This window comes from Opisthocomus hoazin, chromosome 11 (genome assembly GCF_030867145.1).
Source record: "Opisthocomus hoazin isolate bOpiHoa1 chromosome 11, bOpiHoa1.hap1, whole genome shotgun sequence".
Classification (NCBI taxonomy): Eukaryota; Metazoa; Chordata; class Aves; order Opisthocomiformes; family Opisthocomidae; genus Opisthocomus; species Opisthocomus hoazin.
The window spans coordinates 5,342,501-5,369,764 of record NC_134424.1 but is presented as its reverse complement, the minus strand read 5'-3'; the positions used below and the strand labels follow the sequence as shown (position 1 = coordinate 5,369,764).

The window sequence follows — 27,264 nt, the reverse complement described above, 5'->3', positions numbered from 1 at the left end:
TACCCCTTGTTTTAGCATGTAACTCACTGAACACTGAAAAAAGGAGAAAAAAGCATGAATAGCAGAAAGTCAGCGATCTTACAACATTTCACTAGTGTTACAGGTCTTCCCTGGCAGAGGTTTTTGGTATCAACGGTAGTAACAAGGAAAATGTAAGGAAAACTTGATTTGAACACGTCAACAGCAACAACATTCCTTTAGCTTGTGATCACTCTAGTTCAAATAGACAGATATTTTTTCCCCCTCCTTTCCTGCACTTAATTTCCAGGTAGAGTTTGCTGAAGTCTGAAATCCCACCTGAACTTTGGCAAGTCTTTCTTAAAAAACAAAAAAGAGGACCCATACACAAATATTTGGCTAATCAACCCATAGCAAATTGCGTAATGCCAGTTAAAAGTTGTGTTATTTAAGTATCAGCCCCAGAGGTTTTATCTGAAATAAAATCCCGATTACTTCAGATTCTGGAGGCAAACTGTGACCTTGCTCTCCATCTCCAAATTTGAAACATTTGCGTTGTGGCCCTCAATAACGATGCCTCTTGCTAGAAAAGAACAAAGTCCTTTCAAAAACTTGCTTATTTCATTTACTAAGGTAAGAAGGCCCCAAACATACATGTAAAAACTAGTTCAGCCTCAAAGCCTGATCAAAAGAGGTCACCCAAAATCGGAAATACAGTGCTCTATCAAGCAAAAATGACCCATCTCCAGGCATGCAAGCACTTTCTGTGTGCCCATGTGCCTGGTAACGTTTCTGTCTGTAACAATCCCAGCCCTCAATCCTCATGGTCATTAAATGAGAATCAGGACTAGGTCAGCACATAGAACACAAGGAATTCTATCCATTTCTTTCGTCCTTCTCTTCAGTTTGCCTGGGAACATGCACTTCTGTGAGGGCTGGGGGCGGAGGGGAGAACTGCACTGATGAGTTTTGCAACACGTTGCCAGACAGATTAAATAGCCTAACTCTCTCCAACCTTCACTTTACCAGCCTGACTTTCAGTAGCCTGGGAAAAAAAAAAAAAAAAAAGCCCTTAAAAGAAAAAGAAGAAATATGATTAAAAATAAATTGAAAAGCCCAACTTGTAATAAAGCTGGCACTTGCCCCAGGCTTCAGAAATGTCCAAGACATGACACTGACTTTACAGACACTCTACAGACACAATATATAGCTTTTACAGAGGGGGAAAAAAAGATATATTTGCACTATTTAAAACAGGTTGCAAATACATTTTATGTTTTGAAAATGTAGGAGCACGGCTAACAAAATACAGAATGCAGCAACAAAACAAGCAACACCCATCCTACAAAACTGTCATTATATAAAGTCACTGTTTACACTAAGCCTCCATAAAATACCTTCTGTTAATTTTTTTAATTAATGGGGTGCTATACAGTTAAACAAACTCATAAAGGGTGTTCATGACTTTTGCATTTTTACTTCATATCCCAATCTTTATTTACAACATTACTGTTACAAACTACAGCAACACTGTTGATATTCTTCTCACTTGCTGTGAGACCCAATGTAGCTCCATAGGAGAAAGAATACAAACACAGGAAACCATGGCATTTCATTTTGCTCTCATTTAAATGTATTTAAGTCAGGCAAAACTCCACTGAAATCAACGGCTACATTAGTGAAAACCACTGCAATGCCGCTGCTGCTCCTAAGGCACTGCCAAACAATCTCCCTACATCTCCCAAATAAAGTTAAGCTGCTTTGAAAACATCAGCAATCCATAAAACTTCTTATTAGTGTGAAATTACTTAAACCTTAATTCAGCCAGGTACTTCAGCATATTCCTAATTTTACAGGCATGAGATGTGCCAGTGACCTTGATGAGACTACTCATGCACTTGCATTTAGGCACATGCTTAAGCATCTTGTGACATTAAAAGTCACAATAAGGAACAGTTCCACATGAATTAAAGCCCACTTTACATCTTCATAGGCACACTACCATTTTAAGTTTGCTAAATCCTAGGCTTGGTTGCGCTGCTTACTAGATAACCTGTAAAGTATGAAGATCAATGGAGGAGGAATAGTCTCTAGTAATTTGGATAATATCAATAATTTGAAATAGACTTTTAGTTTGTATCTGATGCCTAGTGAACTTCATTCTCAGTGTATACACATGCTGGATAATAGCTTTAAAGCATTCCTTTGCGGAGTTTCCCTAAACAGCACTCCTGAACGTGTAACTTTATTGCTTATGAGTAAGCATAAGCAAATATACAGGGAGAGTACACACCTACGAAAACAGCTGGGAACAAACATACCACTGCTGAATTTTCACATGAGATGCAAGGCTGAAAAACAAACCAACAAACATCTTTCAGAATTCCGTCTCTTCAAAAAGCCCACATAAACCTAAATGATTACTGCATGATCTTAATTTACCAGGAGAAGTAAAAGCAGCTTTTGTAAAAAAAAGAAAATAAAATACAGAAATAGACACCCACAGCCTAAAGAGGACTTCTGGATTTGGATGTGCACATAAAGCAGATGATTACATGGCTAATGACCCAGCTTTTGCATGTACATGCTTGTGTCTGCACACACAACTGCAGAGCTCTGGGTGCCAATGTCAAGGTGCTTTCAGACTCAGATTTATGCAGTTATTTATCAAAGATCTTAGAAGCAAAATAAAACAAAACCAAGGCAAACTAAAAAAAAAAAAATATCACCAAGAGCAATAAAGTGGTAGTTTCCCCTTACCCTTCAACAGTTAGAGAAAATTTAAGGCTTGTTGATGTCAATAAGTAGTTATAACAAAGACATTAGTAATAGTGAGGATAGAGAACGCTGTGGGAATGTTCTCAGCATGGTTCATTGACAAGAGATCTAAAAACTGAATTATTAAGGAAAAAAATCATTGATTCTAAAATCCAGGCAAGGTAGCCAGCCTATGTCAAAACTTATTTAATTTTTCCAGCGCTGCTTCATTCCTAAGCTCTCAGAGCCACAGCTTTTCCATTGAAAAGCAAAAGACATTTTACGCACAATTTTCCCTCTACTAGAAAGAGGTATATTGTGCCCTTCAGTGAACATAAAATTGATATTATCATCTCTTAGTTTATATCTCACTACTTAACCTTCAGATTAAAAGTTATTAGATTTGAATGACTAAAAAGACATCATTGTCACCTTCTGTTCAATGTTGGGAGATCGCAGAACTTGGGGGAAAAGTCTGAACGATAAAAACACAAAGTTACTGGGAGCAAAAAGTTGTTTCTCACATTCTCTGATGAAACAGCACAAGCTCTACAAATGCAGTGATCTTTTCACCATGGTGTAACCATCAATTATCAGTGTACTACAACACAAAATCAGACTCAATCACAATAGCCTCCATGGAGTTTTATCTATACTTTCCAATGGCTCTTTCAATAGCAACAGGAGTTTAATAATAAGGCTTCATGTCTATTCAGACAAAATGACTCAACACGGACGCTCCCTCAAAGTCTAACAAACAAATTTGGTCTAACCCAGTTATGTCAATATGAAACAAAGACTGTATCTTGGATCTAGTTTAGCAGTTTTGTTCTAAAGATGTAAGTCTGCATCATGATCAATGGGATCATAAAAGTCCTGATGCAGTTCGTAACCTCTCCCCATGGGTTTTCCAAATTAGATAAAACTCACCAAAGTGTTAAAAAAAAAAAAGCACATTAATTTACACTGTGATATATTTAGAATTCTTTCTGGTAAAATCTTCTTTTTGATCTGCCCAATTAAAGCAGCCTCTCAACAATTCACCAAATCTCCCATTTCTTGCACATTTTCCTTGTCTTTGGACATGAACAAAATCTGAAGAAACCACATATTCCCTCTGGAGTTCGCTTCCCTCGATCCAACACTTCAGATCTCAACATTTCTCGAAGCAACTACTGCCAAAGGGCCCAACTGTGGCATCTGCACGTCGATACCACAAACACCCCAACTGCAGTCAGTGAGACTGGCTGTGAAGGAATCACTGACTTGGGCACAGACACCAGAACTCAGTCCAAATTTCTTATGTCTATCAAACATTTTTTTTTAATCTCCTATACATGAACAAAATTGTGGTTTTCATTTGTATACATTCAGTGGAATAAAAGTGTAAAAAGTACAAAACCAGATGCAATGAAATGTATATAACGGTGCCAATTTTTTTCACGGAAAAAACCCTTCTTTCCTTACTTTGTGGACACATGGCAAAACCAGTATTTATCTAAACTCTTCAGAAAGCCTGAAGTGACACTTCACAATTACAGTATAGTTCAGCTCGAAGACAAAGTGAAGAAAATAAACTTCCCTACAATTCTTTATATAAACTTCCTCCTTGTTTCTCCACAAACCAGTTGCATTTATATCGCTATTCCAGTTTGTCATAAACACAGTCACCTTTGTAACCCTTTTTATCAAGCAATCTGTGCATTACCTAAAAGTACACTACACTCCATCAGACAAGCTATAGGTTTACATTATACAAACATTCCGATTCTGCCTGCTCAGCGCAGGTTGTCAATAAATGCAAGCAATTGCAAAACAGCAATGTGTGTTTTTTTCCTTAACAGAACACTGATACGAGCCTGCCAGTTCTGCAAAATAAACTCTTTGCAATCTCTGCAGCTAATCTGTCAACAAATTACTATTAAAGTCATACCTCCTAAAAGTTCAAAAGCATTCTGGATTAGGCAAAAAGATACTGAGTTTTATACTCGGGGGGCAGTACTTGAAGTTACGGTATCAAAGAGGATCTAGCTATTGATGTGGAGAGGTTTGTATTTCTGCCTCCATGCAACACAGCATTTGGTGTCTTGCTGCTGTGTATAGGAATTCAACTTTGTATTCATCCTCTTTGTTCAATTCATATTCTTGTTTCTCTGCTAATAACGTGAAGAATACTTTAATGAATAGTCCTGAGGATAAAACACAATAAATAATATTTATTTTATAAGCTTAAAAAAAAAAAAGAACTGGCTAGGACTGAAGCATCAAAAGCATCAAACCTTCTTCTATTTGAATAGACGTCAGAAACCACTCAAGCAACTAAAGCTGTGATCATGTACATTAAAAGGCAGTTTGTCCCCATGAGTCTTTATTTATTACTCCTTGGTAGGCGAGAGTCACCCCATCATTACACACTTTCTGTCCAAGTTTCCCTCGCCCAGTCTGACTTCCAGCTTGTGGGTCACTCCGACACCCATTCTGCACCTCCCAGATGTTTTCCGTGATGCCTCAGAGCTAACTTATGTTGCCAGGCTCTGCCGGCACCCCATTCCCAGGTTTTCTGCCCTGTCCTTTGGTTCTGCCATTTGGGCACCTTGGGAGCAAGCTCCTGAGCCCCACTGCCTGACCCCACGCCAGATGCCCGCTGCTGGTCTCTTTCAGCAGTCCAATGACCCAGGTAACCTTCCTGCCTACTCCAGGTTTTACAGACAGGTCACCAAAACCCTGCCCACTCCACCTTATCCTGGCAGTCATTCCTGTGAGATGCTGGCCAAGCAACAGTGGGAACACAACCTCTCCCAGCCTCAGCAGGTGCCAAAATACTGCAGGAAAGGATTTTCCTTCCCTTTTCGTCTGGTTCTGGGGGCAATTTCTCCTATGTGTATCTGCATTTTTATCCAACTCATCCACAGATGTACTCTCTCTGAAGGGTCACTTGCACTGCTTTGGCTTTCCTACTTCACGATTACAAGCATAAACATTAGTTGGAGCTGTTTGGTTTTATTATACATAGCAGAACTCATCCCTCCATTTGCTACACCCAGCTTAACAGTACATTTTACAAGATTGCTAATGCTAAAGTAATTTAGCATCACATCACTCTCTGTGTCCTTGCATGGCAGAATCACCCACAGACGACATGGGAAGTATAAAACTTGTCCTACGGGTCCTCCCTGCGCTTACTACAAGAGTGCTCATCACACCATACACTGTTCCTTCAAACATATGAACATCTGTGGTGCTCCGTATTTCTCCATAGTAAAATGTTTGCAAGTTTGTAAACCCATTAAAACTTCCTAAAAAAACAGAAGCATTTCTGTTTTCCCCTCTCATACTAACAAAGCTATTAGTACTTATAAATTCATAAATTTCACAAAAAACGTGAACCAAAATTCAGCACAGATGCTTCACACAACCCATTGTACGTCCAGGTTTCACTGCCCAGCCACACTCATCACAGGAATACACAACCAGCCGCAACAGCAAAGCTCAAACTACTCGCCACTAATTTTTTTTTTTTTTTTCAGACAAATCAAGTGCCAGGTGGCAAAAAGATTTGAATGAAATGCTCTTAAGAAATAGCTGTTTAATTCAGAACTCATTCATTTGTATTGAAGAAGTGTTTTGTAGAACGCATTCTGTTAAGTGACCTGAGAGCATATGTTGTATACAGAGAAACATCTAAACATTATGCTCCATGTTGTATGTGTATCTGTAAATGCTTGCATTAGCTGTCTGAAAACAACGGGTTTTTCTTCTTTTCAACATTTAAAAATATTTTCCAAACACAAAGATTGATATTTTTTTGCTAGCTCTGATTACCCTTTTTTGTTGTTGTCATTTTTTTTTTTTAATAACTGTTTTAAACTTTACAATCAACTTGCTTTTTAAAAGATAAACTCCATGGAGAAGTTAGTCATCAAAACCAATTAACAACAGAATTCAAACACAGAACATAAAGGTCTTTTAAGAACTTGGAGAAAAGCAAGCTCCCCGACCACGTTTATCGTACTGGCAGAGGATAAATAAACTGTAAGCTAAAATCTGAGCTGTGCGAAAGCAACCCTGAGCCCGGCAATCCTGTCCCCCAGCCCCGTGCCCCGCTCCCACGGGGGCTGGCAGCACTGGTGGCTGTGCCAGGCACTGTCTGGGGGAGGGCTGCAGAACCTGCGGAGGAATGAATTGGTGCCACTCCTTCATTGACCGAATGGGCGGCTGTTGAATGACACAACCCATTACACGCGAGATTACGACATTATCTGAGGTGGCAAGAGCCCTCTGGATGGCAGCGGAGCAGCCCTGGCACAAGGCGCCGGCAGTGGAGGTTACTAACTGGTGGTAGGAGCGGAGGAGCAGAGCTCTGAGCAATTCTGGTCTACAGTGTGCACGTGTGTGTGCGTGTTTGCATGACCCCCCTCCTGTTTTTCTCTGCACAAAGCAGCACTGGAAAATTCCATAGCACTCCTATGGAAAACACAGCGTAATTAACTCATTTTGATGTGAAGCCTTTTTAAGACAAGACCTGTGTGGTGAACACATTTTACTGTTCCACTCCTTTTCTACTGTCCTATATTAATCAAAGCTGTAACCCCCGTTGTCTTTGCACTACGAATCAGAATGTGCCCCTGGCGAAGAATGAGGGAAAAGTCAACAGGAATTAAGTTTCAGTGCAACTGTTTACTCAACTGTGGCCTGCAGTTATTGAAATTTTATCCGTGGTTTTGTGTGACTACTGCAGTAATGAATTCAGCATGGCTGTGATTTTCTCACTGATGGTATTCTCACTTCAAGTAAAAACCTGTAGGATGAAAATGATTGAAACAACCAAGGTCTATGCATTTAGTAGCATCCATTTTTCCGATCTGTTTAATTATGGCAGCTTTCTGTCTATAGGTTGGCAAACGGGGTCCCCTGCTCCTCCACAAGCCTTCGGTTTGCTTTGTTTTTGAGTGCAGGTTTTTTCTTCTCCACAACAACCTGCTAAAAAGATCACTGTACACTTAGGGGAGTCTTAACCAGCTGCCAATTGCTTATTTAAAAGGTTTTAAGAATGCTTATTGCATTAGAGAAAGCGCAGGTTAGGCATAAGTGTATTCACCATGGCTCTGCTGCAGCCTTTGTTCCCAAACACGTCAATAATACATGCCCAGCACTTTGGTGTAAAATTTCCTCAAAGGATTTCAAAATTTTATCAGAGAAAAGAAAAAGACAAAACATATTACGCGGATAGTTTACACTGGTGAACTTGGTCACCCCCCAGAAAATACACTAATTAAAACACAAAGGCAAAATGCACAATTTGGTTCCAATTCTTCCGAATTGAGGAGTACCAACACGGGATGTATTTATTTATTTATTCTGACATTTTGCCGCAGCAGATACCTCTGCAGCCTTTCTTACTAATGGAAAACATTCTGTTGATAGAGGTTGCTAGGTTATATTAAAATTTGTTGCAAAAACAAAACTTAACATTAGTGTATTTTCCACCCAGTGACATATTTTGGAAACCAGTTCTTTGTATACAGCGATTCACCCAGTCGCTGCCACCAGGCTCAATACATTCAGGCAACAGAAGCAAGCCCTGATCTTTGGGTATTTCCAGGGACTGATTAAAAAACAGCCCCGGAAGAAAAGTCCAGCATTTCCCTTTACATTAACGACTGCAATCCCCTACAGACAAAAAATGTACAGAATGTCGTAGGCAAGTCCTAAAAGCATCCTCTGACTGGCAAATACGAAGGGGTTGGGGGGTGGGTAAATGCTTCATGCTTTTTCTGTAAGTAGGAAACTTGTAATACGTCTTACAGTACCTGCTGTTGCTGAAGATGTGCTAAATCTGCAGCCCCAATTTCAACTGAAGGTGTCTCGCCGTTTGATCTCACTTCCCGCAGGCTGCACTCTAGTAAATGGTTGCCACCGCTCGCTCCATTCTGAATGGCTGAACCGTTACTTTTTGTCTCAGTCCCAGATTCTTGCATCATGACTCAAAAACCTGAAATAATTTAGGGGAGGGGGAAAAAAAAAAAAAAAAAGCAGCTGTTAAAACAGTTGCTGTATATAAGGAGACATGCCCTGCTTTAAATCCTGCCAAAACTGTAAACATTTGTCATTTCCCTTCATACGATTTATCTTTCATTAATGGTTTATGCTACTAGTTTATGTTTATTTATCTGTTGGTACAGCTATAATTTTAGTAAGTTAGTCCTGTTCTAAATATAGTATTATTTGCTCAACATCTTTTTTCCCTTAGAGAAAAAAAAATATTTTTGAACGAACACACAGAATCCATAATTAAATTTCTCTAGTTACATCTGGATGCTTTCCTTTGAAATGAATGAGTCGCTCTTTGCAACGTACGATGGACAATATCAAAAACTTGATATAGAGTATGTAGGGGCAGGTAGGTGAAGTAGGGCATTCACTATTTTGGTTTCCATTCACACCACGATACTGCCAAATTGGCACCTTTTCTTACTCTGAAGCTATTTAGGATGAGTCTGGGATGTGCCGGACACCATCAGTTTTCGCCTGGGGGAAACCACTTCAACTGCTCACAGAATTAGTCTTTTTGGCCAATTTGTTGGCTATGGATTTGGTCTGACTTTGGATGCACTATGGCATTACGGTGAAGACCCCCCAAACAAAGCAGATACGCCAGTTTTCAGCTGCAAACTCCTACCTTTGACATCTTTTGACTGTTGTTTTATAGTTTTTGTGGTTGTCTTCTAGGCATTTCCACCTACCTGCAAGGCCCCAAGTTACAGGATTTAAATGTTATTAACCCGCTCTGCTTCCATCAGCCCATCCCCTCCCTCCCTTCATGCTCCTCCTCTCACTCCTACCTGGGACAACATGGGGTACGGTAAGCCAAACTGCACACTGCCAACACAGCCTGCTCCACGCTAACTCACCACGTGCACATGTGAGCCAAATGTCTTTGTGCAGGGTGGTTCACCTTGCAAGTAAGATGCTTTCTTTTTAAGGAAGAACTTGTTCGAATTCAATAACTACCCTGAATCAAAAGGAAGAAGAAAAATCCCTTCTCTTCAACCATATACGAAAAAATACCAATCAGAAATGGCAAGAGAAAGCAACACATTTCAATGAAGAAGTACCAGGGGAAACCCCTTTCCCCAGGGAATTCCATATGTGCGTAATTTGGAGCCCCTGGCCACCGAAGGCACAGTACCAGCTGGAGACAGCAATTCCTCCCTTCAGCACTGGCTGCCCGGGTGTCTGCTGGCCCTAGGTGACATTCAGCATCTGATCCCGCGCGTAAAAGTACGCGCCAGCCCAACGCACCAATACCAGACCTCTCATTCGTTTGGTAGCTTCATACATTCCTAATGAAGATCCATACGGCTGATAACCAATATGTCATAACTGAGAAGCAGCTGACTAACGAGGGCATTGTCACCACCACACTCTGGCGTTAGCACTCCTCGCTGATTCACATCTGAGGCGGGTGAACCACTCATTAGCCGGACCCTGCTCCAGTCATGACAGCATCTATTCATGCCGACAGCCATCCGAGCACACGGACAGTGCTAGGACAGATTCAAATGTTCTGATTACATTTAAATAAATCTCAGCTGGTCTATGGAAACTTCTTTCAATCCGTTTTGTGAAATCTTCGAATTATGCAAGAGGACAAAAGGGCCTGGGGGCTCTTTGTAAAGCTTCTGTCAACTTCCTTGTAAAAGCTCCAGAGATCTAAACTAACCTAGAGCCTTCCCAATGCCACTAGCAAATGCTTTTGGGTTTTAACATGATCTGGCTCTGACACAGGCTGAGCATGGTGTGGTTTTTATTTTCGGCACTATAAGGAAAGCCTACAAGCACAACAAGGTCTAAACAAGTGTTCACACCTAGCACGCAAGGCTGGATTACATACTGGGCATCAACTAAACAGCACATGTCGCTTCAGAAGAGAAGACAGGAGTGAGATTCTCCAGACAGCTCACAAGTTACTCAAAGGTATACCACGCAATTTTTATATGCTATGCTAGTAGAAAGGACACACTTCCTTTAACCAGAGATAAATAAAAAATAAAGAACTGATGTAATTGTTTGCTGCTTCCATCCACATCTGGGGTCAAGCCTCAACTGGAGAAAGTGGAGCATTACATTAATTCACACCTCAGCAGAAGATCTCGACAAGCATAACCACCGTGGAAGGTTGAGTTAGCAGTTTAAACCCAGAGTCTCCTGTCTCCGACTGTTGTGATGCCCGATGGCAAACAGTGGGTGGCATGTCACCATCACATAGACCAGACCCAACGGAGGAAGAACATACTAAAGAACTGGTGGAAGGTGCCTCCAGCAGATACCATGGTGGAAAGAGATGCTAAAACCAACATACTTAAGCAGTAAAGCAGGACATTTCATTCCCCAACACTTCTGATGCAACAAATTGACCGGAAGCAAGAAGCTGGATAAACTACTAAGGAGGGTCAGAGAAAGCACCAACCAAAGCTCCGAGATGGCTCTAACAGCAGCATGAAGAATGTGCACCACTGAGGAGCAGATCTATCACTGCCTGATCACGATTTGTTGGCTTGCCCTTCTGAGCATAATATCTCCAAGACACAGAAAATAATTCACAACCAAACTGGTCAAGAAATTGTTTATTGTCTCCAGGATTGCAAAATGTTCCTGGAAAGAAACAACAATAGAAATTGCTACAATTTTTCCAACCTATATGACTGAGAAAAAGATGGATTATTTGTAGTATTTGGTCACAAAAAGATCACAGAGTTCTTAAGCACCTTTTTCATGACAAATTTCATGCTCCATTTTACCTTTCAAAGTACTCCAGCCAGTTACCACCGTTCTCCTAGGCTGCACAGGGTCAGCCCTGGCCCCTCCACTGGCTCTGCCCGCCCTACATACCATACCCAGCCTGGCAGCAGCTACCAACAAAATGGAGCTGGAAATGGAGTTTGCAAAGACAACATCAAAAGCGCTAAAACACAAAATTGTCATGTTTGGACGTTCAAAAAAATTATTTTAAAAGCAGAAGTGAACATCTTTGAGCAAATTTTGTTTCAAAAACACCCATTCACAGGCAGTCAACTTCAATATAAGTCCAACAGAATACCAATACAAAACGCATCCACTTTGCTAAAACACCTCCAACAGAAAACAGGATTTTCAAGGGAGAAAAGATAAAACTGTTTATTTCTTCACTGTAGTCAAATGTGAGTTGACATAAATAATCACAGTTTGGTTTGATCATTAAGCGTCATGTCATGAAAATCAACCTGCGAGAGCTTTCTGCAAGAATGATTATTATTTGTCTTTTTGAGCACACCTAAATGAGCTGAGGTGATAGTACACTGAGGATGGCTGAGATAATTGTCTCTCCTCAGCACAGAGGAGCGTGCCTTACAGAAGCCTATAAGTGAAGTCTGTCATTCAAAATTGTGAAAGAAAAAAGCAAAGCAAGGTTGACTTTATGCAACGTGATTAGGTTCTGTGGGAACTGAACTGAAGCTTCAGGTCTAGCCCCACAAACTGTGATTCTGGTCTGAATACAATCCCAAGTAACCAAAATAGTGCTGAAGAAGCTGTTATGCATAATGATTTACTATAGGAAATACAGTATTTCACAAAAGCTTCCATGACGTGCAAGATACCATGTTCTCACTTAAGAAATTTAATGGCAAAAGAGTATGTTCATCTCCTGCGTTCCACAAAGCAGAATGACTCTCCCATCAATACTGCAAAGGAAAATGTACTCTTACAGCTTAAAACAGATGGGTTCGTACCAGTATAAGCATCTTTTTTTCAATAAAAATTCTACAATATTTCACGATAGGAAGGACAGAGAATGACTCTTAAGATTATTAAAGGTGACACAACATGTTTTTCCCATAGAAAGGACCAAAGCTAAGCTGAAGTATGAACAACAACTTGCAAAATTTTATCCTGAAATCAAGGAGCACATAATATAAAAAATGTTCTTACACAACTTCGTGTCAGCTTGGTTTAAAAATCTCACAATGGTGATAAATTTCTCAAGATTCCCATCCTAACCTGTACAAAACCTCTTCTAGCTTTGATACACAGTCAAACACAAAGCCAAAGCCATACAGTTTGGCCCATCTCCTTGGTGAATACGTTATGTTCAAGGTAATGGAGTAAAATTTCACTGGAGTGGAATCGAAGCAAAGCACTCCGTGCTTAGGAGGACAACAGCTAATCATCTTCCGTATGACTTGGACACAAGTAGGGGACAGCTTATGTCTTCAGGGCATGGTCAAAACTGAAAAAAAAACATAGGCTGGATGTGAACTTTGACTGAATCAAAATGTCTTTCTGAGGACTCCAGTGCTGGTGTTTTGAACTAAAAAGACAGAATCTGAAGGAATCCTAATTTTGAAAATGTTCTGTGCTAATTCATTAAAAAAAAAATAAAATAAAATAAAGTCCCTAACATCAGAAAGACCAGATGCTGCAGTTACATACCTCTCAGCTCCACTGGACTATGTAGATGAGCAAGGTTAAGCATGGAGATTAGTAGGCAGGAGGTGGGCGCTGAAGTGTGCCATTTCTGCAATTCTTCTACTCGTATAGTTTCTAAAGACTAAGTGGCATTGTTTAATGTCAGCACGAGGCAGGATTTACTGACTGAAGCACCCGTCAAATAAGGACCAACTGCAAGTCGGAAAGACTAAGGGACTGATATTCAGACGTATTTAGATGCCTCACCATACACAGAGGCATCTGGCGAGACATTTTTAAGACTCCTGAATAAGCACCAATCTACATCTTTAAGCATCTCATCACCTTTAAAAAACTATCCCCGGGGTCTTCTGGGCCTTAAAATCTCTGTTTTAGTATGCTTCCAGACTCAACCTTGACTACAGATTCACAGAATGTAGCCTGCATGTTTCAAAGTTACTTCCAGGGCTATTTCATTTCAGCTATTAGTACTTGGAGGTGTTTACAAATATATATATGCACATAAAGATCATTCAACATTTCTGTCCCCTGGGATGAGTGCTAGAGCAAAAATGTTATCACAATACATCCCTTCTTTGTCACACTCGTGAAAGATTTTAAGCTAACAAAAAGTTCAGTCTTTATTTCAGGGCAGTTAATTAAGGTTGACCAAGTCAGGCAGAAGTAAATTAACTTGGCTGATCAATTATTTATATGAAGCAGAATAAATGCCCTTAAAGAACTTGGCCCAGTCATGAAAGGACTTGTAAATTACACACAATACAGATATATAGAATATATTTCTACTTTTATAGACAGAAGAGTTAACAGCAAAATCAGTTTTAAGTAAACGATCAAATGACAAGATCTAGCCCTAAATTCTGCAGCAGGCAGACCATCCATACATGCATGATTTATAAGTAACGTTTTACCTATTTGATGCAAGCAGTTCCCCAAAGCAAGCTCAGGACCAACTTCAGAGCACTTCTCTGTATGATTACTAAAAAAACCCCAAACAACATTTGGAAGCATTTCATGACAACGCGACGCTGCAAAGGCAGGATTTTACCTCTTGAGAACAAAACGCACTCCAGAGCGTGACTGGCAAGGCAGTACACAAAGCATGAGCAAAGCTGCTTCTTGGCCCCAGCACAGGTACAAGAGCAATGCAGAAGCAGCCTAGCACTCCGGTGATGGCCGGTGTCACCAATGAGGACCACGATGGCTTTCCCAGGAGACCACTGCCCAACTCACAGGTGGTCTCTTTTAGTCCCAGTATCTTTGGAGCAAGTGCCCAGCCGGGGAAAGCACCCCGGGCTCCACATCCCACCACCACTTCTGAATTTTTTCCGGAACAGGCTTGACAGTCCCCAGCTGCTGGCAAAACACCCATCTCCTCCAGCTGACACCCCGTCCCTAGGTCAGTGAGGCGGCCAGCAGCGCCATCCCACCATCCACGAGTTCAGTGCAAGAAAAAGGATTCACTAGTGGAAATTAAAAGCCTTGTGTAAGGTAAGGCTTTGATCTACTGTGGGGGAAGGCGTACAGATGTTCAGCTGCTCATTTACTAAATTACACCATGTCACAATTAACTGTGAATCAGCCAGCTTCACATGAGCAGCTCGAGGGCTGCCACCACGCTAAGTACAAAAATAACGCCGGGGAGGGGAGTCCCCACTAGCCAGGTGGACCAAGTATCTTCTCTCTGCCTGTGTTTGTGGTGAGCACGACTATTAGAAAGAGCCATCCCAACATATGGCATGATTTAACTAAATCAGATCATGCTGAACTCACCAGCCTTTCTCAACTTACAAACCCCTCCGCTCTCGTCATTGCAGATGGGTGAATACCCGTCATGCTTTTAGAGTTTTCAGTAGCCGTCATTTATCCTGCTGACAGGCTGTATTTTAGGTATAATTATGTACTAACTAACTATAGATCAACTGTCAGTACATTAGGGTACTTTTTGGATAAAACTTCATGCTTACCCCTTTGAAGGCCACTCGCCTACACACTACTGGTGGTTGCTGAATTGTGCAGGAGTAGGAGAAGGGGATTCAAAGAGCAATTAAGGATGATCTTTAAGAATCAACCGAAATAGTAAGGAATGGAGCGAGTCAGGCTCCGCTGTCCTGAAAAGCGATGCTGAGTCACGTCTGACAGCGGCGTTTGGAGGAGGAGAGGCAAACCTGGAGCAAGGCAAGGGAGGAACACGTACGGGATATGTGGAAAGAGGAAACAAAGAGACAGCGACGAGGTGAAATCCTTTGATATTTCCTCAGCTTAAAGAGGTAATTCAATGCATTAAAATGGATCCTTGAAATTTCAAAGGATGAAACTCGCACAACAAAGAATGTCGAGAGTGCTATTTTCTAGGATTAGAACAAAAACGTACTGGGATTTGCTATATGATCTTACATCGCTGAGCAAGACTGTATACTTGCTGTTATGCAAGCACCATCTTCCAATAGCGAATTTTCATAATTATAACAGAAAGGCGTAAATTTTCTAATGCATGGCAGTTCAAAAAGTAATCAAGAGAATGAGCCTGAGGGCTATTTTAATGTATGCAAAGCTAGTGACCCACAGTAAATGGGAGGTAGGCTTCAATGAATGCAAAGTAATGCACACATACTAAAGACCTGGTCTGATGAGGGACGGCTAAAATTAACACCCAATTAATTTCCGAATTGACAAACAAATGAAACCCATAAATCTACTTTCTCATTAATTTTCTTCTGGTATAATTTAAAGCAGTAATATGAGGGCAAAAACTGAGCATTATCCATCATAAATATCAAAAAAGATAGCACTGTAACACCATAAATTATGCATATTACCTGTTGTTAAAAATGATTAATGTATTATCAACTTTATCGTGCACTGTATATGTCTAGACGTATCTAAAATCTGAAATTTCATTTAGTGCTGAGGAAATCACGGGTCCAGAAGCAGCGGGATTATCCACAGCACATCCTCAGCTTTGCCTCCTGCCCCTGGCACAGCCCTGGGGCTCTCCTCTCGGCTGGACTCGTCCCAGGCCTTGGGTCGGCGGAGGCTGAGCGCATCGCAGAGGTGATGTGCCGAGCCTCCCCGGGGAAGGGAAACAAATCCTGCTGCTCTCGGAGCATCCCCGCAACCGATCCACGGCTCAGCCCCAGCACCTGGCTCACATGGGGCTGCTCTCCTTCCCTGCCCTCCCGACGCTGGGCAAGGCTACTTGCTGATGCAGAGCTGTGTGGAGGGGAGTGAGGTAAAAAAGGAAGAAGGAAAGGGAAAACGTGAAGCCACAACTAAATTCAGTGAGTGAAAAGCCAGTGCTTTCCAAAAGTACGTGAGCACATCACCTTGGCCAAAGCAGAAGGACATGGGTTGCCTTACCTTCTCCCTGGGGGACACACCAGTGACAAGCTGAACTTCCACCAACCTGAACATCTGCCAGGGTTTATGTCCGCTTGCCACCCTCAAGTCTCCTGAAGTTTCACCTACTCCTGTCTAGATGTAGGCTGCCACGACAATTTATTTAACTGTATACAACTACACAATCTCTTTCATGATTTGCATGCCTGGCCTACACTGTCTGGGTTACTTCTTCCCAGCAGCAGCGTGTATCCTTAGGGCCACGGGAACCCGAAATCATTTGGAGGCAGCTCAGTGAAAGGCTGACCAATGCTCTGCAGGAGCTGAAATTTAAGACAGCTGTGGTAAGGAGAAGGGAAGCAGAGTCAGGAGCCTAATCCCACTTGTGCCACGCTGACTTATTGTGAAATCATGGCTAAACAACTTAACTTCTCAGAGAATCAGTCACTGCACTTACCCCTAAGGAAATCTCTTCTGCTGAGGGTGTTGCTGACCACAAACAGTAAGAACAGAGAACAAGCAAATCCAAGGAAAATTAATTGACTCAGACATTAAAAGGTTCCCCTTTGCTCTGCTCAAAAGAGTTAGAGCTGGTCCCCATGAAAAGCTAGTGCACCAAAACATACCAAGCTGTGAAGGTAACAGGTCTCACTCCTTTCCCTGAGGTAAGATCCAAAGTCTTAGGCAGATGACGGACAACACAACTTTCCCCAAACGAGCTTTTTACATCCTCCCTTCATTTTACACATCTGCACAGAAGTTACTCGCAGTCTCACCTTGGCTAAGCACACCCCCTTTGCAAAGCCTGCCCTATCTCAATCTATGCCTCTCAGCCTGACAGCTGTTAAAATCCATATTATTCAGCATGAAGCCCATGCCACAGCCACATAAAAGCTCTAAAGCTGGGCCACTTCCAAACGACTGGCAAATATGATGTAATCATTTACATACCATCATCAGCAGAGTGAGGTTCCTTCCTCTCTCTTGGGGAGAGCTGTCTTTCAGCCATGAGCTTGACAGAAATCATCCTTACCATTACTGGGATCATCGCTTATTTAGAAGGAAAGAATGGCGGACGGCAAAAAAAACCCAAACCAAACAAGGAACCATATTTCATTGTACCATAATGACTCTACTATTGCTACCATATGGACAAAAGCCCCGTCCGCACTAGAGGAAAAACCCCTCCAGAAGGAGGGACACGGCGAGGCACAGCGCGGCCGCAGAGCTGCCTTGGTGCCGGCCTCGCGGCTGGCGTCTCTCGGGAGGTACCCACCTGCTCATCCCAGCCCCGGCGCAGCAACGTGCGGGGCTCCCCGCGGTTCGTGTCGAACAGGAACAGAAACTGCAGAGCTGTTCTCACAGCCCAGGACTTATTTGTTTGTACACACACTGCTCTGCGCTTGCAACACGCACTCTTGCAGTCTGTCTCACAGAGAAATGGGAGACTATTCAACCAAGTAAAAAGCCAAAGCTGCATTTAGTAAATATGGTTCGTTTATGCTAGACAGCAGCAGCACCACTTCGATAAGATGGTATCAAACCTTGCAAGACTAAGTGCTGGCTGCAGGTGAATTAGACTCCTACCCTCCACGCATATCTCCACTAAAGTGTTTCTGAAGTCTCCACCAGCCTCCAGAAGCCAAAATCCACCTCAAAGCCAGGTGCAACTTTGCAATACTTCTCCACAATGCAATTTTCACTTCACTATTTTCACTTAGTTTCATGCAGCAAAGGTTTGATTTATCGCAGTAACACGAGTCAGCTAATGACCGGCTTGTCCACTTACACACTTCAGGTACCTCCCGCTCCCCCTCCAGCCCCGACACCGCTTTAGTAGCCAAAACGAACAATACGTTTGGACCACTGGTGCGAGCTAGTGAATACAACATATCACATTTTTATGCATATTTTGTTGCTTGCTTTTACAAGGGATGAAAAGGACAATTATTTAATTTTATCCTTCAAAAGCTTTTTATAAATGTATATTCAAGCTATTTTAACAGATTAATTCACATATGAAGGAACAGACACCACCTTCCTACAAAGAGAGTTAACATTTCTCTCTCAAGGTCACTCTAAGAGGGTTCACTCCCTTTGTGTGCAAAGCCCTAACAATTTACTGTTAGTGCTAACAGGTCCTGCCTGGCATTTGAAATCCAACCCCCATTCAGAAAAAATAACAAACAATAATTTTGAAAAACAAAGATGGTGTGACTGAATTTTTCTTGCTCATTTGCAAAACAATCCAAAAGCAACAACTACCAGGATGGCTCTTTCTAATTAGGACTCCCAGAAACCAAAGAGCAAACAACCAGCATACAGGAATTAGCAGACGTAAACGCAGTTTTCGAGTTATAAAAAGAAGAAAATCAGCTCTGTCATCTCACTCACAGGAGGAGTGACAGAGCACGTTTTTAAATTTGGTATTTTCTCTCCATTCAAACATCTCTGCTTCTCAACCAGAGATTTTCCTCAGATCTCCTCGGAAATAAAAGTGAAAGCTTTGCCGTTTCCAACTCTATCGAGGGCATATGCATCAATTAAACTCAGACACGAGAAAAGAGGGAAACCACACAGCCCCCGACCAAGCACTGCCACAGACTGCAAGGCTGCACTTTCGGGGCGATTACCTGGTTCATAGCCCTATATCTTTGTCCTAGACCTTCTAACTCCTTGTTTGCTCCATGCAGGATTTGCTAGCCATCAGACGTCTACCGCTGTGCTAGTCATCTTGCAGGAGTGCTCTCTCCCTTCTGAAAAAAGCAAACAACTGGATAGATATCATTACACTAAGGAAATCTCTTGGAAAAACCAAACAACTTGCTAATCTTTCTAGCCCCTTCACCCAAGTTAAAGATAAGCAAAGCAAACCAAAGCGAGTTTCAGCCACATTCCAGGGACAAGCTCCCCTTTTTCTCCTTTATCAAAATCCGCGCATTTAAAGGTTTTTTTCCAGACCTTGCAGGATAAACTGCTGCTCACACCCGCAAACAAAGCAATATTTGTTTAATAACTGATTGCTGCCATGGGTACAGTAAACAAGGGGCCCAGCATTTGTGTTTATGAACAAACACATCATCTTGCAAGAGCAATTTAACATTAACCAGGTGGAATAATCAACAGATTTCATAGGTGACACTCGGGGCAGGACTAATGTAAACAGAGCAGGGAGGAGAAAGGGGCCACTCTTAGGGAATCAAGGTTGAGGCAAATGCATTACAGAGTAAACAGCTGGGAAGAACTCAAGACAAACAAATAGTCATTCTTCTGACATTTCGAGAAGCAGAAAGGTTGTACGTTACATACATCAGCTGCTGACCACCATGAAATCAAACCAGTTGGAGACCAGGCCTTCTTGTTTACACAGTGCCATGTTTGCTTATAAACAACAATTTGCTGTTACCAACCTCGCATTACTCATTGCATAAACGAGCAGATCAAGAGAAATCCTGTTAACTCTTCTGTGGATTGAGGGTTTTTTCCTCCCCTTTAACAACAAACAAAAAGCCTTTGCAGTCTTGCTGTGCAACCTCAAGACAACAGGCAGCAGGGGAAAATACATAACTGTGCATCTGTTCCGATAAAGTGTAAAGAAAGGAGTTGAAAACACTTGAAAGTGTTTTACAAAACAAGACTTACCGGCCAAACCACTGATGTAAAAGATCTATTTACATTTTTTTAAAAAAATCAGCACCTGCAAAAAGGTGGGATGCAAAATTTTCATTTCTCCCCTAGAACAAACAAGCAAAATGACAGCTTTCTGCACAACTTCATCTGCCCAGCACAGCCACGTACAAGTGCAATTTTACACACATCCATCCATGCCCACGCCAGCTCCCTGCACGCAGCGACACACAAGGCTGAAGCAGCAAGGCATGGTTCAGTTCTGTTCCTCCTCCTTTCCTTCTCCCATCCTCAGCCCTCGTGCTTCTCCTTCCTATCACCATTCTCTGACCTCCGCAGATCTCCCCAGCTCCTTTTCGTTAACCCAAGCAGGGCCAGAAGCCCCTCTGAGGTCATCTTCTCACAACTGAAACCTCTGGCCCCCAAATGCTCCCCACCCAATGTCCCCCTCTTGGCCCCGAGGCACTGTGACAGTCCTCAAGGTGCTCAAGACGCCAGAGTCCCCTGGGTTTCCCACCTTCCAGAAAGCCCTTCCTCTCCAGTCTCTCATCCCCAAAATGCTCAAGAAATTGCCCATTGCAGTGGGGAGGCTTCTGTAACTTCCCTATCCTGAACGTGGATTTTGGGAAAGATCTGAAGTACAGGGAGACAAGATGGATGTCCTATCGGTAGGGGTTAATCCAGGGCTCCGGGTTACATTCCTGCCCCAACACAATCTCTGCATTCGACCTCCAGAAGTCTATTGATCCCTCCCTCATGTAAAATAAGCCCTTTAACATGTTCTACTAGTTGGATGGGGACAGAGGATGTAGTTGTGGCCTACACCACAGACCCTTTTTTCTCCCAGCTGCATCATGGCCCCTACCTGGTTCACCACTACCTTCTGATGAGCACCAGCACCACCGCCAAACACTGAGTAAAATCATCCCAGTTTGTAATATATGAAGTATCCAAGGTCACAGCCGGCCTCGGCACTGATCTCCCCCCTCCCTTGTCATTTCACGTGCAAACAGCATGGTCGCCAGAAGCCTGCCCCCTCACCAGCTTTTCACAAGTTTTAGAATATTTGGCACTTTTCTTCGCAGCACAATCCTGGATATCCATGGCTGGCCAAGAATCTCCGTTTTCTTTTTCAGAAAATATTTAGCCTTTTGTTGTAGTAAAAAAAAAAAAGGTTCAAATCCATGAAATCAGTGCATCCTACTAATAAGACAGGTATTTAAATAAAACCCAAATGCAGTATTGTTCAGGCAACCTCGTATTTTTTAATACATCAGGTTGAGAGCATAATAGCGGGCAGGATGAAAGGTGCGACTCGAGGACAGGACTGGCGTGCGCACACCAGGAAAACAGAAGTGCTGCCCCATTTCCTGTGCTGCAGCAGAGTATTTCTGATGTCTGGGGCTGCCGGGGACTTAACTCTGAATTAATGATTACACACAATACCCTCCTTTCTCCCCTCCCTGCAGGACAGCGAGGGCCAGCCTCACCGAACGACTGTGGGCAGGCAGGCATGGGTCACAGGGGATTTAGTTATTTCACAGCAGCTTCAAAAATTTAGACACCGCAACCTGAAGGCTTCTGAAAACATCAAGCTTCACATAAAAGTCCCGAAATTTCCCTACTCGAGACAACTGCTCTCACCTCAGCTGCGCTGCCTGTTCCACGCTCCTTTTCCAGCACGTAAAATCACAGTTTATTCAGTACAAAGTAACTACGGTATGATAAAAACTATAAGCATATCATTCAAATGCTTTATTGGTCAAATAGATGGATGCTTTTATTAGTCCAACCTTTTTTGTAATGGAGTGCCACTGATGACCCAGTGTTAGCCTCATTCCCTGCTATTAATCACACTTCTAAGAGCTCATTTTGCTTTAAAATCTTAAGAAATTGCTATAATTTAAAGACATGGTGTCTACATAATGGGAAATGCTTCACAGATTGTATCATTCCATATAACACAGAATTTTTATGGCAATGCTGACCACGATACCAAGGTATTACAAAACTTCAATAAAATATTCTATGAAGAAAATCTAAACGTAAACTTACTTTTGCATTTGTGGCTTGCCACATCCGTAATGTTTTAATCACAGCCTTTTGGGAGTTGCAGTTTTCAACTGCATGTGGCTTACATAGATTAACACTACAAAAACATTCCCTGAACAAATATAAACATAACAAAACAAAATTAAATGAAAATTAAATAAAACAAAAGGATGGACCATGAGAGAAAAACCATTCAAGCTACATTTTAACATTTTTAACACAAGGGATTTATCCTTTCATTGACTGTATTATCTCTTTCCTTTCTGCTCAGGGAAAACAGATGATGTTTATTGTGAAAAACTTTTATGACAAAGTGGAAGCATCTTACGAATTTACCTACACTGAGAATTAAATTAATATAATGATGGTCTTAACCCATATTATTAAAATGTACTTTGCAAAATGTTTTGACAATGTTGACTGCTGCAGGAGGGAAAACACATTTAAGACAATTTCAGCCAAATGCAAAAGCAGAAGCCTTCCATTTTTCAAATGTAAAGTAAAAAGCATCTTTCAACATCTTCTTATGAAAGAAAATGCAGTGCAATTATCTTACATGGTGAATACAAAAGCGTGTTCTTTTCCCCAGTTCTCTAACAAGATATTAGTACCTCCTGGCCTTAGGAACACTATGTGTAAATCACATCATACCCAGAGCGTCTGAATTAATTATAACAGGAGCTAGAGAGAAATGTTAACTTTCCAGGTTGTTGCTAAGGATTAGCCCTTGTTTACAATTCTGTATTTATAGAACAAGAAAAATTTGTCAAATGAAGGGCAAAGAGGAAAGCAAGAACACAAATTTAGCTTTGATTTCAAAACAAATCAGATCTTGCAACCATTCCCTGAAAAGAAAAACACAGTTTTTAATGTGAAGATGCAAATGAGTCTCAGAATATAAAAATGTTTTATAATTCTGTGCATTCAACACTACTAGATGTTATTTAAAGAATTTATGTTAACATTTCTCATCCTCACACAGCAAGTCCAAGATGCTGCAAACAGCATCTATTTAAAATGGATCGCGTTTCTATGGGGCAGTGGGTAGCTGAGGAGGCCGAAGCAGAAGGCAGTAGTGGGTCTGGCTCCCTGGCACCAGATTCGCAGGGGTTCATGGACTACTCCAAAGGGGTTCAAGACAGCATGCTAGGAGGAACAAGCCCCTTGCCTTCACCAGGCTTAACGCTGGCTACATGGAGATCTGCATCTCCATCCAAAGGGCAAATCACGTATATCAAAACCATTGGAAAAGACATGGTGGCTCCCCCAAATGTGATGTGAACGAGTCACCTTTTAAGAGGGGCACTCGGGAGCCCAAGAAAAGTCCACCGTGCAAAACATGGCATTTCTGGAGAGCAGTGCAAGGATGGACGGCTCAAGGCTCAAAGCCCATGGCAAGGGTCCCAGTGAGCAGAACGCCAAAGCTCTGCAGGGACCTGCAGGTCTCGGGCACCTTGGCAAAACTGGCCAGGGAAGTTTATACTGCTCTCGTCACTGTTCTGAGGATAAAGAAAGCACTTCAGCCTCCAGCGCTTTCATTTCTTTTCGCAAACAAAGGCACACCCACTACAATTAAGTTGCAAAACCATTTTCATTAGGACTTCTTGTTTTCACACACTTCAAACGCCTTCTAAGACCTGCAGTCTCACTCATGCTCCCACCAGTGTGTGCTTGTGTGTGGAAAACTAAGCAAGGGCCATTTAGTGGTTTCAGTTTATGGAGAAGCAAATGGAAAAATGTGTTTTCCCATTAAAAAAAACACGTAACCACCAACTTGTGAGCAGGGTGACTTGCAAATATGCTGAGCACCCACAACTGAGAGCATCTAACCCCCCTCAAGAATCAGGCCCGTCACACAATAAGAAAAATGCACTTAGCTAAGCTTTTGTGGAAACATACAGGGTCTCCTCGCCTTGCCCTGTCCAAGGGCTATGGCTATCAGATTACAGCTAGGACAGCATGGTGCAGAAGAGAAACCGTACACGTGCCTGTGAACATCGGTACGTCAGCTAACACACACACAATGAAAGTACCCAACCTACCGGTTCAGCATCAGCCAGAACAGAGTGCCTGGGACAGAAGAGGTGCCTTCCTCCTCAGTTTTGTCTTGATGTTTTCTTTCCCAGGAACAGCTCCAGCCTGAGTCCAGAGCAAGCATCGCACTCCACCACATTTCTGTACTGGAGGCACATACGTACTGCATACGCTCCTCAACAGCCACTTGCTCAACAATGACACACATGGATCCCAAGCACCCAAAAATACAGTTGGTCCTCACCACACTGGCCCAACAGAGGAGGAAAAAAAAGTGTGAATTTCTTCCACCTCAAAATTTCATACTGTGCCTGAGAAAACTCCCTAAAAAAGCTCTGTCAAAACCAATTTGTTTCTACTCACCAAAAAAAGCACATATGCCGACTTTTGAGTCAGGATGCAGGAAGCCAAGCTCTTAATCCCTCTTCTGCATTAAGCCACGGCTGAAGAGCAATGCCCATCTCTGAGCCACTGCCACAGAGGGCTGGGAGAGGGAGAGGCACAAGCAGAGAGGAGCAACTGGACACCCAACAAGCCCCTCCAGCTTGCCTCGGCCAACAGCAGCGGGCAATCGTGAGCACTCCTGTGGCTGCCCATACCTTTTCCATGCGTGATGCCAACGCAACAGAGAGCCTCTCAATAAACAGCGCTGCGGCCCCACGACCTCTCCAAAACAAGCTGTCTGGCCCTGGACTGGAAGGGTCCATCACTGCCAAGCTTGCCAGAGGTCACACCGTGCTTCGGGAAATGGCCCTTCTGGTGCTGAATCCTCAGCAGCACACGGGGGCTGTTTACAACCAGGGGTGTGTGATTAACGTTCAAAATCTGCACTGAAGGCAGTATTTGAACATCTCCAGCCACATGCAGGTGCATGGTCACACAGATGTGCTGGCTCCTGAACTCTGCAGAGCTAACACATGTGGCTTCCTGCTCCAAGGGCTCGTGAAAGTGAAGGATACACTCTATTTGCACTCTATTCAAGAGAAGACTATTCAATGTATGGATGTGCCGTAAGAGGGTTATTTGCACCCTAAACTGGATTGTACGATATCACAGTCACAGACTGTACGATCCCCTCCTTTGGATTAAAATTGTTTGCACAAGTCAAAGCAGAACAAGGAGAGTAACAAAACATACAGTGTATGTTGTTCTACACCGCAGCCACATATTTCAACTGCCTTCAGCCAAATTCTTAAGAGTAAACACAGCTTTAAAAGAAAATAGCTAGAATAAAGTGCTTCTGGAAAGTTCCTACTGATTATATATGCAAGAATTCTGCTACTGCTTCCTCCCATCATCCGAAAAATAAACCAAACACCCAACTTCCACAACTATCCACAAAAGTGCCGTCTTTCTGAAACACCTTACAATACTATCTGAGGTCTGCAAGTTGTAATGAATGCATTTTGTTTTGTAAAATACACAGAGGAGCTCAATTAAATGAACAACTGTAAAGGAAATAGAGCTGGTAAAGGAATTAATGCTCTGTGCGCCAGATCATAACATAACATCTAGGATAACAAAATCATGTCAAACATGCAACCGCCAAAGACTTAAAAAAATGAAATAAAAAAGTTAAATCCTAAAATGTTTTAAGCATGTAAAATTAAGATGTGCAAAACTGATTTTATAGAATTGGGAGGGGAGCATAGGCACCAGCAAAGGGATCTCTTGTAGCTGTTGCTTCAAGACTTATTAAATACTCAGAAAGACACAACATTTCACAAACGATCACCTGCTCCTGCTGGGAACTGGCTCTTTTCTCATTCCCCAAACTGCATTTTTCCGAAGACCAAGCTAACCCCATTCTCCATCCACCAAGGCACGGCTGAAATTATTTCACAAGTCTGAGTTTGCATCTCAGTCTCCTTTTTTTCTCTTCTTCTTCTTCCTTGCCGTTTGCCTGTGCCTCTCGGGCTGCCCACACGCTGGAAGGGAGCCGCCAGCCCTGGTGCCTGCTCAGGCTGTCTGCACACGCGACACCGGTGGGAGCACAGATTAGAGCTCAGCCGGAAGGGAGACGCTGAGGGTTCTGCAAAACCTCGCACATCGGCTTTTCTCCTTTCGCAGTTGGCGTGTGAACTTGTAACTCGGAAATTGCAAGTTCCCAACCAATTTTTTGGCAACTTGAATGTAATTTTTAGGAAAACATAGTATGTGGCTTTGGCACATGGAACTACGCGCTAAGACTTTTCAGACAAAGTATGTAAAGGTGATGGTCTCACAAGCCTTTAAGGGCTTGCTGGATGAAACATGGGTTTGGAAGATAAGAGTAGAAAATTCTGACTCCAACAAGCAGTAATAAAAATCTGTGTTCAAGCAGCTCCACAGACACTTACTCACAAAATGGGCATAATATCTACATATGGAACAGCTAAGGCAATGCGACGTACCCACAGTTATACAGTGAACCGGGCATCTAGAGCTATGTAAAACAGCCCTTCTCATATACTTTTGACTTAAAAGGCAAGACTATAGGCACTTTTTGGCAGCCTTGAATATCAGTATACTCAGGGGAGAGGAGGGAGGAAAATACTTTAAATTACAGAGATGCTAATCTCCGACTTTTGATGTGTCCAGCTATTAGTCAAGCTGCTTTGGCAAAACATCTGGCCTGAGCCACGGGCCTTGCGAAGCGTGAGAAGCCCTTGGTCAGGCTGCAGCCTCATCGTGTCAACACAACAAACACCCATGCTTCCCCCGCCCCGCCGGCCATGGACTGCGTGTGGGTTGCATGTACCTCTTCGTATCCCCTTGCCACTGGCAACGGCTACTGCATCCCTTCCTCTTAGAGATGCGGATTTAGCACAGTATTTATTTCTTCCCTTATTTCCACAAGACCATTGGTAGAGGTATGAAGCTAGAGGAGCTTCTTCAGGAACGTCACTCCCAGGACTGCTGACCTGCACAGAGTTTTTAACGGCAAAGATCCCGCGAGTGTTAGCTGTGATTACCACCATGGAGGGATACAAGGGAAATGATATGGACAGTGTCAGAGCTTCACGCACCACAGCCAACAGTTTCAACAAT

General features: G+C 42.5%; 1 protein-coding gene across 15 annotated transcripts in view; it reads right to left on the bottom strand.

The window, feature by feature from the left end:
* Nucleotides 1-27,264, bottom strand: part of FOXP1 (forkhead box P1) — a 385,680-nt gene that overhangs the window by 154,045 nt on the left and 204,371 nt on the right. For 13 of the 15 annotated variants that reach the window (XM_075433280.1, XM_075433293.1, XM_075433294.1 and 10 more), the window contains one exon: nucleotides 8,526-8,707. In XM_075433280.1, coding sequence (XP_075289395.1) covers nucleotides 8,526-8,696 — 171 coding nt within the window. In that variant the 5' untranslated portion in view covers nucleotides 8,697-8,707. Of the gene's footprint in view, nucleotides 1-8,525; nucleotides 8,708-9,394; nucleotides 9,439-17,797; nucleotides 17,899-27,264 lie in introns of those variants that run through there. The other 2 variants (XM_075433288.1, XM_075433289.1) reach the window with 2 other exon arrangements.